At 33.6% G+C, this 12,260-nt stretch overlaps 1 protein-coding gene across 5 annotated transcripts in view; it reads left to right on the top strand.

The window, feature by feature from the left end:
• Window positions 1-12,260, top strand: part of ARAP2 (ArfGAP with RhoGAP domain, ankyrin repeat and PH domain 2) — a 183,938-nt gene that overhangs the window by 138,961 nt on the left and 32,717 nt on the right. For all 5 annotated transcript variants that reach the window (XM_032273755.1, XM_032273753.1, XM_032273757.1 and 2 more), the window contains one exon: window positions 6,026-6,154. In XM_032273755.1, the coding sequence (XP_032129646.1) occupies window positions 6,026-6,154 (129 nt within the window). The remainder of the gene's footprint in view (window positions 1-6,025; window positions 6,155-12,260) is intronic.

Raw genomic sequence — 12,260 nt, 5'->3', positions numbered from 1 at the left:
TGCAGTTTCAAAGACCTCCAGAAAAAAAAAAAAATAAGATACAGAATGTCTTTGTACCTTCACCATCTGTCTAGCTGCTACCTACCAAGGTCTTGGGACACTTCGGAGTATAGCTGCCAAACTGCCACAAGGAAAATCTTGCCACCATCAAGCTCAGGATAAAAATTAAAATTCAATGTTTAAATACCCCATAGTATGTTATTGGGAGTGTTGCAATCAGTGTTAAAATGAAATGGGATTGTCAGAACTTTGTCTTTCATTATTCTGTCTTTATGTTTTTATTCCTGCATTATGATTGTGCACAATTCTTTAGAATTTAAAATGTGTCAAAATTATTTTTAAATATACATTGCCGAGATCTAATGACTCTGGTACTTGGATGTCAGTTCACAGTGTCTCCTTCAGTCAGTCTCAGTCCTCCTCGTGCACAGAAATACTCTGGCTCCCATGACCCCCAACTGTCGAGTCCCCAGGTTCACATCTGAGTTCACTTTCCCCACCCTGCTATGGCATTTATTGTTAATGACTATTCCCTTTTTATCTGATGATCTTCACTCTGTGTTCCATACTACCTAGATTCTCTTCATGATTTCCTGGTCACTTTACCTCTTTTGTAGTTTCTCCTTATTCTATCTTCTAAACATTGGGTTTTCCTTGCTGCAGTCTCCTTTGCCGTCTTTTCTCATGTTACCTGTTTTTTTTTTTTTTTAATAGATAATCTTTTCCATTTTTGTGCTTGGCTAACATATATTAACTGGTGTTTCCCAAATATACCTTTGTTCTTCCTTCATCTGGCCCATGTTATGACCTCTTTTAAAACCTAGACTAAAAGTTTCACTACATTTTGTGTCATTTCTCTTTGTAGTACTTATCACCTTGATTTTTCTTGTCTCTATTGACGGGGGCTCCTTGGAAAGTAGGAGCAATTATGTTGTTGTTTTTTAATCTCTAATATCTAGCATAGTGCGTAGTATATAGTAGCCATAAAATCTGTTGAATAAGTGAAGCTTGATTTTGTATGACTCTGTGGTACAAGGGTGACAACATTTTTATTTTTCGTCTTTGTTTACTTTTAAAGAATGGGTCACTCAGTGACCAGCTTTATTATCTTTGTGCATAAAGGTCACCATCAGCATTATTGCCAGAAATATCTTTCCACATTATGAATTGGTTTACATTGTTCCAGCACATAAAATCCTTTTATTATTTCCTCATTGCATATCCATCCTTCGCAGTCTAGGTCAAATGTCCCTTCCTTCATGATGTTCCCACTGATTTCTTTCTCATCATTTGTTTAGAAATCTGTAATGTTGTATATTACATGACTTATAGAATAGTAATGTGTATATACCCTGCCCTACACTCTAGTTTTTTTAGGCCGTTTACCATATATTTTAGACCTTTATATTTTTGAGTACTTCTCATAGGGCAGTTGATGTGGATCACATTCGACAAAAGTCTTTTCAACTGAAACGGGGCAAAAAAGTAGATGTATTCTGCTCTGAATGATACAGACTGTGGCTACTGGTATAGATGCATCCAAATCTGGGAGGCATATAGACAGAGATCTCTGCCTGAAGATTAGGAACAATGAAGGGACCTCAAGGCCCTGTTTCGTGCCTGGACAGATGATTGTCTCCTACACACTTCTATTCCCATTGCTTTTAAAAGTTTGACAGCAGAGTATTGAATTGTGGATTTAGGGGTAGGTATCCTCTCCCTACCTCCCTTGCCATCTCAAGGGTTGAGTACATTAAAGCATATCCTTGTGTCATTGGAGGTCTGTATTTCTGGCTACTGGTCATCCTCAGAGGAGCAAGCAGATGGATGAGGATAGGAAGGAATTATATATAGCTAGAAGAGGGGCTGCATTAAACCCAGAAACATTGTTTTGAAATTTTATCTTGGCAATCAAGGGATGTTTACCCTCAAAATGACTAATTATAAACTTGAATGTGGTAATTAGTATATAAAATGCTAAGACTGAATTGGATTTTTTTTTATTTTTACTTCTGTCTAATGTAAAAAAGTTGTCTTTATGAAGATATCTAAAAACCTAGGAGACATTAAGTTTTTATTGTGAATATCTCAATGTATAAACAAAGAAATGTGTCGTGTGTACCTAGAAAGAATACACTTAGAATTAAGAATTCAAATTTGGCTTGGTCTTAAACTTTGGCCAACTGTACAAGTAGAAACTGCAGGAAGAGAAAAACTTCCAGAAGAATAATGGTAGGAGAGCAACAAAAGGGCCTGTGGTATGTTGGTTTACTGAAGCCAGTGGAACATGTGGTACCACCTGACCTGAAACGTTGAAGGCTTTATTTCTGGTAACAAGCAGGGGAGATAAAGTGAAATATAAGGAGGAGATAAAAGTAAAGGCATAGGTAGTAAGAAGGTTGTAGTTGATAAGAGTGCCAGCCAGGTAACTGGTGTGTTTTCTAATGCAAACATAAATTCTCCAAGTAACAAAGTAAGAAAAACAAATGAATATATAGATTTATAAATGAGTAAACCGGAGTGCTGAATTTTAAGTCTCTTTAGACTTTAAAGCAAGAGTCCTCTATGCTCTCATATCCAGTGTTTCCTTTGTATAATAAATTTTGGGTAATCTTCCCTTTACCATCCTGAGATCATCTATTGTACTCATTAAAAATTAATACCCTAATTAAAATATGAAAATTAAAGGGACCTGTGCATTATAGCATGTAAATGCTGAGAAACTCCTATATGGCTGCAGATGATGAAAATAGATTCTTAAACCTGTAAATGGAATCACCGTGGATGTAGCAGCTACTAATTCAGATTGCTATAATCTTGTACATTTTTTTTCACTTAAATGATATTCTAGCATTATTGTCATTGGTGAGATGGTGCACAACTTTTAAGGAAGTTCTGACTAAAACAGTACAATCATTTTTTTGTTTATATGGTAGTCAGATTCATGGCAAAATATGTTATAACCATTTAAAAAATTTTGATGTTTTTGACATTTTGATTTTGGTATGAAATATACATTTCATACATTGGTATGAAATATACATTAACCTGAGTTAGATTCTAGCCTCAATTAATTATAATTAGGTTTTTCCTGTAAATGAATGCTTCATGAAATTTGTATTGGAAAGATAACAAATATTTCTTGTCTCACTTTTTGAAGAATGTCAGACATCCTGGAACCACAGCTACCAACAATCATTAGGATAAGTTGAAATCCACACTAGGAGAGAGTGTCCCTTCCATAAGAGCCAGTCATCCAAAGTATGCTGTTATTTCAATGCTTTACCTTAAAACCAAACCCATCTTCTCCCAGTGTAGACCCCATTACCCTCTAGGCTTTTCACATCTTGAAAAAAGTTGAATGCTGAAAAGGACTCGTTTAAATGGGCTCCACTGAGAGATCCAAGTTTGCCGAGCAGTTACTGTTTATGCAGTAATATCAGAAAAAAAAAAAAAAAAGATGGCTCGTTTTGTCCTCATAGCTATTATGATGTGGAAGATCTGTTTATTTTTTCATTAGGATTCTTTCTAGCTCTTCTGATTGACACATAAACTGCTGTTATCTTCTGATTATGTGGTCAGAGCACACTGTTTTTCACTTTGCATACGTTACCTTGTTCAGTCCTCAAGAAAATCTTTGCAAATTGAAATTATTTTTCCTCAAATTACATGTGAGAAAACCGTCATAGGAAGGCTTACACATGTGTTCAAAATAAAACTAAGTATGATAGTTAAGATTTGGAGCTTTAAAGTCAGATAGGTTTGGGACGCACATCTCTCTTCCTCACCTTAACCAGCCATGTGACTTGAGGCAAGGAGCTAAACCTTTGTGATCCTTAGCTTTCCTTACATGTAAAACATGAATAATAATATCTCGTGAAGAGTGTTATCGTGAGGATTGAAAGTGATAACTGATTTAAAGCATCCAGTGTATAATAATGCCTGATACATAATTGTTATTCCATAAATGGCAACTGTTATTGCAATCGGTAGTGTCTCAAAGCTTGCAAGTAGTAGGCTGAAAAATTATTTAAAGCCAGACGTAAATGGAGTGCTTATTCTATAATTAGTTTTACCTTCAAATACATATAACTTCAATTTGAAGACAACTAATTTATGAGTTATTAACAATTGAATTATAACTTTGGCAAATTGTGGGCAGTTACGATCTTTGCCCACTCTTTTAGAAAATTATTTGAAGAAAAGTAGTGTTGATATAGCACAAAAGATTTTGTCTGGCTTTACGATGACTTATATTTTGTCTTTCTGTTAATATCTTTATTTATGGGCCACCAAAGAAAGCAATGAAATAGTTTATTTGTCAAATATTTATTGAGCATTTATTATATACTCAGCACTATTCTGTGTATAGGGTGTATATAATAGTAAACATGATGTATATTTGTACTCAAGATGTATGGCCTAGTGATTTTTTCTTTTCTTCTTTATTTTTGCCATTATTATAGTAGGTTAGCTTACTCCAATAAGCACAGAATGCAGAACAGGATTTCACTTTACTGGGTAGGAAGCAAACATCTGGTAATTTACATTGGAAGCAGACAATTTATTTTTCTTTTCTGAAACTAGGAATTGTTGATGACTTCTAATATAATATGATCATAGGGGAAACCAGTATTAGGGAGGATGTGATATATTTATTTAAACTAAACTTATGATTTTATTGTCTGTTACATTATGATGGATCATAAACATGATGATTTTGATGTGCTTTTTCTTGTTTGTCATTTGCCTCATTACTTTAACCAAAAACAAAAAGCTCAAGTGCTATATGTGCTTTATGTTTTGGATGATATGAAAGAGTTAAATTGACTTTTACATGGCTACATCACTAAAAGCAGCATTGACACCTTCATGTCAGAGCTTCTGTTATTATTTCAGTTATGCTATGTGCAGTGTACAGAGAAAAGGTTTGGATTTCTTTTATTCCAGCATATGCTTCTGTTGCTACATTTTGTTAACTGATTGACATATTTTGATCAGCAAAAACTTTGCTGTGAAGCTTCAATTGTAATTCTAAAACTTGTTCTTTTTAACTCTATGCTAAGAATATATGCTGCACTTAAAATTATGATTGCCTAAATTAAAATGTATATGGGTGAATATTCTTCAGAGAGAGATATTGAAGCTGTCATTTAATCTCTTGCTAGTTGGTCTATTACATCAATAGTTAATATGTAACATTGACACATAATGTTTTTCATATTTCCTCTAGCAGTTAAATATAGACTACTTGGCACTATTTTGTAAATTATTTTAATGTTTTCTATAGAAGTTACTTTTTATAATTTTATATTAATTGGTTGTGAAAATATTAGCTATGAGTATTCACTAGTATTGATCCAAAATTATGAGTCCAATCTTTTGGGATAAACAAAAGATTATGATTAATTTATGATTACTAGTTAGTAACAGACAAAATTAAGTTTGTTAGCCCTTTTAAAATTATTTAATTGCATATAAAAATAGGAAGGTTTCCCTAAACAAACCAATACGTTATCTAAAAAAGAGGATGGGGATGCCTGTTCACCCTAGCACTTTGGGAGGCCAGGGCAGGTAGGCAGCCTGAGCCGAGAAGTTGGAGGCTGCAGTGAGCTATGATTGCACCACTGCACTCCAGCCTAGGTGACAGGGTGAGAACCTGTCTCAAAAAAAGAAAAAAAAAAAAAAATGAAGTATTTTACAAGTAGAATTTATTGCACAAAGGGTAGAATTCTGAGATTTTTAGCACAAAAAAAGTACTTCTAATTTTTAAAAATAGTTGAGTAACAAATAGTTATTCCTGCATAGATTAATTTGTATAGTTAATGTTACATGCTTAATAATTTTCTAGGTCTTAGGGTATCTTTTATGTAGTCATAGTGCTATTACTGTAGAACGTAAGATATGATTGTATATAATGTTGCATACAGACCTTTTCAAAGGGATCTTTTAAATGTATAGTTATAAAATTAAAAAATGTTGTCTTCATATATTTTCCATTTGATTTGGAATTTATTTTTTACAGAACGTCCTCTTCACTACACAGAAAATGTACTGGAGCAGGTGCTTCGGTGGAGTTCATTAGCTGATCCTGGCTCTGCTTATCTGGTGGTGAAGAGATTCTTAACTGCTGATACAATTAAACACTGCAGTGGTAGGTGTCATTACATCACATTGCAGCTATGATTGAAAGTTCAAGTGGTTAAAGGGTAACTAATAAGGGACAAGTAATATTTGAAAATGTGAAAAATGAGTAGCTACATACAGAATGAACTGACATAATACATAGATAAGAAAGAAGAATATATGGACAGGAAGAAATCTTCCCAATGTGTAGCGTTGGCTAATTTGATTGTACCAAGTTCAGGTTTTTGGAAATAATAGTTTGTTTTTAAAGGTTGTTTACCATGCTTGTGCTTATGTATTTTCCTAATTTTTAGATTGAGGACAAGTCATCTCCTTGAATTACATTTGCGTCAGAAAGCTTTCTGGGCATTAAAGGAATGCTAATCATATAGGCTCTGAGATAGAGTGCCTGCTATCCATCTCACATTTTTGTGATGATATTGGAAAATACATACATACAAAACAAAACACTTCCAGTTAGAATGCTTCCCATCCAACTGGAAGGAGACAGTGCAGATGTAAAGTTAATTAAGTAAATTAGCTAGCACAAGTGAACTATATAAGATAATTTCTGAACCTGTATGAAGTCTCAGAAAATATTTGTTTTGAAAATTCTTCTGTTTTGTTATTATCAACTGACAGATCCAAAAATATGTCAGCCAGGAATATATGCAATCCAACTCAAAAAGCTAAGGATTCAAGTTTTGTAAGAGGAAATTTGCCATTAGTTTTATGATTAATATTATAATAACCATTATTATTTTTAATTGCATATCAGCAGAGCTCAACACACACCAAAGCTCATTTGAAGTTTTTTTAACTTCCTTTTAAGTTATATTACCCTTCGAATTTTACAAATGAAAGGAAGAGAAACTCAAGAGGACTTAAGCGATTTGCCTTGTATTATTCAGTTACTAAGTGTTAGAATGAAGAACTGATTTGTCTTCCTTCTAATTTTAATCATGTGAAAAAAGGTGGGGAGGATAGTACAGCTCTTCAGTGCTGTAAACCTACTCAGTGTGATTGCATATTCTCTAGTTAATCAATAGTTAAGAGCTCTTAATTGTACCAAAGCTTATCGTATAAACTTCTGATTTAATGACACTGTCCTTTATATCTTACATACTTTTACTTAAATGAAAGTACTTTTATAAAATGCAAGTAGTATAACAACTTTTATGTCATTGTGTTCTTAAAAGCATCTAAAAAAACCCAGATATTAACTCTTTATACTGTAGAAATTTAGCCTTTCAGAGACCTTTATCATGTTTTAAATTTTTTCATGCTCCTGCATATGATTGTGACCATATCCTGCCTGTGCCTTCTGAAGGATTGCAATAGGATTTCTCTGTACTCGTATGAATGCACATGTATGAATGCACAAGTCATAACGTAGTGGTTCTCGGCTAGAAATGGTTCCCTTCCCTCCTCTCCACACCCACAAGACATGGAAAATACATCATCTTGGGACATTTTGACTGTCACAACTTGGAGATTGGGTAGAGAGGCAGGTCTTCTTGTATTTAGTGGGTACAGACCAGGGATACTGCTAAATATTCTATAATACACAGGAAACTCTACGACAAAGGACTATCAGGCCCAAAATCTCAATGCTGATGTTGAGAAATCCTAATTTAGATAATCTATAATATCTGTCCCAATTTTGGAATTCAGGTATTCTTTCATTATCTTCCTGTTGAAATTTTTGTTTCTTTTTTTGTGAGACTCTTCTGAAATAGCTCTTAATTCTCCATGTTGCAAAATGTTTAAAAACTACATCTAGACATAATACCTTTGCTGTTTTGTGAATGCTGGTAGGCTTCTATGTGAATAAAAATAGATAACAATTTGATACTAAAAGGCTGTGTTATAAGGGAAGGTTTTTTTTATGTCTGAGGGTGAGGGTAATGTAACCCAAAACAAGTTCACCATTAAATGCTATTAATCTTCAGGACGTGACTTGCCAGGGAGGGAACAAACAACCTAAGAAAGTGTAGATTGTGCTGATTTAGAGCAATCATATGTGAGTAAAATCTGCGCTGTGTAAGGGCAAGAAGAAATGGTGCAGTGACAGCCTGTACATTGGCTGTATCCATAAACTGGGTAGGAAGATTAGGTGATTTGGTGATATTCCACCTATCCCATTGGATCTTCTAGATGGAGACATTAGTGTGTCCTTCTGTTATAAAAGCATCAAGCCTCTGTAAGATCTGGACAAAGCATCTTGTATAAAAAAACTGGAGAAGAACTAGAGAAGCCAAGCAGAAGAAAGAAAGCTGGAGGCTTAAGCAAAGTTCAGAGATTTGGATGAAATAGTCTTTGTTTTTTGTTGGTGGTGTTGTAGTTTGTTTCTTTGTTTGTTTTGAGATAGACTCTTGCTGTGTCCCCTAGACTGGAGTGCAGTGGTGTGATCTCAGCTCACTGCAACCTCTGCCTCCCAGGTACAAGTGATTTCCTACCTAAGCCTCTTGAGTAGCTGGGATTACATGCACTCATCACAATGCCTTGCTAATTTTTGTATTTTTATTAGAGACCAGCTTTCACCATGTTAGCCAGTCAGGTCTTGAATTGCTGACCTCAAGTGAGGCACCTGCCTTGGCCTCCCAAGGATTAAATATTCTTTGGAGTAAAATGTCTGTAAACTTCTGTGTCACTTTCTTACCCACTTCACGTCTCTAACAGGGCAGGAAACATAAAATCCACCTTTGTCCCTGAACTATCCCTACTGCCTCATTTTATCAAGCCAATATGCATCTTGTTGTACCAGGAACACTGCATAAAAAAAATAATGTTTTAAAGGAAAAACATCAGCAAATACATTAATTGGATCATTACATATTTGTAGTTATGTAGTTTGGTCAAAAATAGGAGAACCTATAAAATAAATACTTAAGGTATTCTTATTTTCCAGCCCATAAAATTTTTGTAAGTATTGAATTAGAGTTTGATTTATATTCAGATTGTAAAAGAAATATAATCTCTTTCATTTGGTTGTTTGCATATTCATTCTGTATTTGTTTGAATTTAGGTTTGCCCTTTTTAGAAATCTGTAATATTTTTAAAAAATCATTTTCTTAGGTCATGACTTTTTCTTATAGTTGTGACTTAACATCATCTTCAACTTTATTAATACCTCTTGTGGGACACACTTTGAGATAGACTTTTGATAATGTTGATATTCAGTCTAATTTGTTTTTTTCTTGGCAAATGTCTCCTAATCAATCACAATGACTACCTACTCCAGGGTTATTGCTCCATTCATTACATCTACTACAACTTAAAATTGGGATCTAAAAGGAAAATAATGAAAATAAATCAAATATGATTATTCTGTTAGTGTGTTAGCAGATAAACTAGAATCATCTCAGAAATGGTCAATTTTTCTTCAAGAAAAATGGAAATAATGTTAAAGACTTATTTCGTTTCTTAAGAATTTCTTATTCTGACCTGGGGCCAAGTAGAAATCATCAGAATTTGAAAAAAAGAAAAAAGGTGGAGAACAGTTGGTTGCAACCACATTTTTTACTTAGTAACAGCTAGTATGTTAACATTTGTTAAAACAGAGTTGCCCTATAACATCCTTTGTACACTACACCCTCACACTAGATACCTAATTTTTATACTGTCCCTACATTTATAATATCTGTCTATTTATCTATGGCTTGCATTTCATTAATTGTATGAGTTTTTCCTGATATATCTAACAAATTATAACCATATACTTTGCTTGACATTATGTTTTCACCACTTGCTTTTAAAGCAAGAATGTTATATAAAAATTTGCTATTATAATTAAGGGGTTTTAATTTTCTCAATTTTCTTTGTTTATGTGAACTATTTAAAATATGCACTTAACACATAAGAATACATTTTAGAATCCAACACTTAATTTCTGCTCATTTATTTAAGGTAAGGAGGTAACATAATTTACTTTTATAGAGTTAGATGGGAGTAAGTACATTTTGTGTTGCCTCTACTTAAAAATTGTGTTTTTCAAAAGCATTTGATTTCTTAGGAACATTTTGTGCCATTGCCATTATTGTAATAAAGAGCTAACTAATTTGAAAACAAAGATAAAAAATAGTCCTCATTTTTTTTCTACTCCATGTATTATGACTGAAGTATTAAGATAGGGAGAATAAAACCTTATTTACATTGCTGTTTAGACAGTGTCATAGCTTACGTAACCAAACCATCATTTATTATCTTTTAAATTAAACTTCAACATATCTATCATAAGCAAACCAAAAATGTATAGTTTCTGTAAGGCTGCAGAATAAATAATCCTCAGTGGCATATGTTTTGTTTTAGCACTGAAGTTTTTTGAAAATTATTCCAATAGAATATGATACATGAGAATGAAATTTTAATGAATGAAATGAGAAAGAAATACTATATCTAAAGATGTAAGATGTAATTCAAATGCATATTCCTTTGAATTCCTTTAGATTGCTGTACATGACATGCTATGGAATTAAATTTGCATTAGAATAGAGTAAATCAAAATGCAACTACTTTAGGTAAATTCAGATCTGGAAAGCTGAGCCATTCACTGTCTATGAACTTAAAAAAAAAAAAGACATTTCAACAAATGTAATAAATTCAGCTAGCTTTAATAATCCACATTTCACTCCCATCATGTTTTCTTAAAGGCAAAGACATACAAGAGATTACAAGTAAGCCCTAGGCCATTACAGTTAAGATTTTTTTGTTGTTGTTGTTGTTTTGAAACTGATGATAGTCACTGATATTTACTGTGGAGTACAAATTTCCTGACATTTTCTAATAATACAATTTTGGGGTGAGAAGCCCTGTTGGTAAATTTGTATTAACTCTTTATTAGGCAGTAATCTATAGAAAATTTAAAGTATTTAATTTGAGTTTTGTTAAGCATTATCTATACCCAGAAAGAACAGAAATTCTAAATGTATGACAACTGTTGAAATATTAGAGTATAAGCAGCATGAAATAATGGACTACTCTAGGTCAGGGGGGAGCTTATCAGTTTCATTGCCTGTTACGTGATATGTCTGTTCTGCTTAAATGAGTCTGGCTGTTCTTTGTTTCATACATGTGACTTTTAAGAGCTTTTCTAAATTGATAACAAATTGATAGCTCAATATAGCTTACATGTTTGTTTTCTTACTCATAGTTTTAATTCTAAAGACTTTTCAATATATTCCAACCTACCCTTCCTCATCCTAGCAACTACCAAGAATAGGGGAGGGTTTTCTGATTCAATAGAGGTAACAGTCTGCTATAATTTGATTGGAATAACATATCAAAATGTAGTAAATGAGATAGTACCTATTAAGGTGCATCCCAGGATTTATCTATGGGAGAATTGAGTGCTTTGAGGAGTGCATTAAACTTTCAAACCTGTTATACTCACACACAAAAATTAGATGGTTTTCCCTAGTAGATTACTTAATGGCTTCCTTTAGCACTTTAATTATGTACAATAGCTGTTTCCTTCTTCAGTTAAAAGCAAATATACTTGCCATGTCCCTCCTTTATTTCTTTTGTTTTTAAATCATATTACCAAGTTTTCTATGCTTAGTAACTTGTATATAACATCATGGCTAGCGTTTCTATTATGAACCATATTATATATGAAGTTCAGTTTCTTTGATTAGCTCAGAGGGAGCCAATGGACACTGAGTGACTATATAGCAAAAGTATGACAAAAGGGTTGTTTATGTGGCATTAGAAATATTAATGCTCAGAAGTTAGAAACTAGGAAAATTTGACATCTAGGAAGATGAGTGTGCAGTGTAGAAGTGTGAGGATTGCAGGATTCCAGAGAATGGAGAAGCCAAAATATAGGACCCAGACAGGAGTTCTTACTAGAATCTCAAGAAATATTAAGGAAGGATCCTACTGCGAAGTCTTGCATACGAGGACTTTCAGCTCTGCTCAGAAGAGACACATGGGACATGAAACTTTCACATTTACAAATTAGAGTTTGAACCCACACCTGATGAGGTACGGAGAGCAGATGTGATGGACACAGCTGGTATGAGCTTTGTACTGAGCCAGATTCTCCTGGAGCAAGGGAGCTTTCTATCTAGCATGAGGTCAAGGGAGTGTAAGTGAAGTACCCCGAAGTTAAGGGTCCAACCAGTACCTGAAGA

Source organism: Sapajus apella, unplaced genomic scaffold, assembly GCF_009761245.1.
Source record: "Sapajus apella isolate SASKATOON/1434 unplaced genomic scaffold, GSC_monkey_1.0 scaffold5, whole genome shotgun sequence".
Classification (NCBI taxonomy): Eukaryota; Metazoa; Chordata; class Mammalia; order Primates; family Cebidae; genus Sapajus; species Sapajus apella.
The sequence above is the reverse complement of the archived record's forward strand: the minus strand, read 5'-3'. Positions and strand labels throughout refer to the sequence as shown.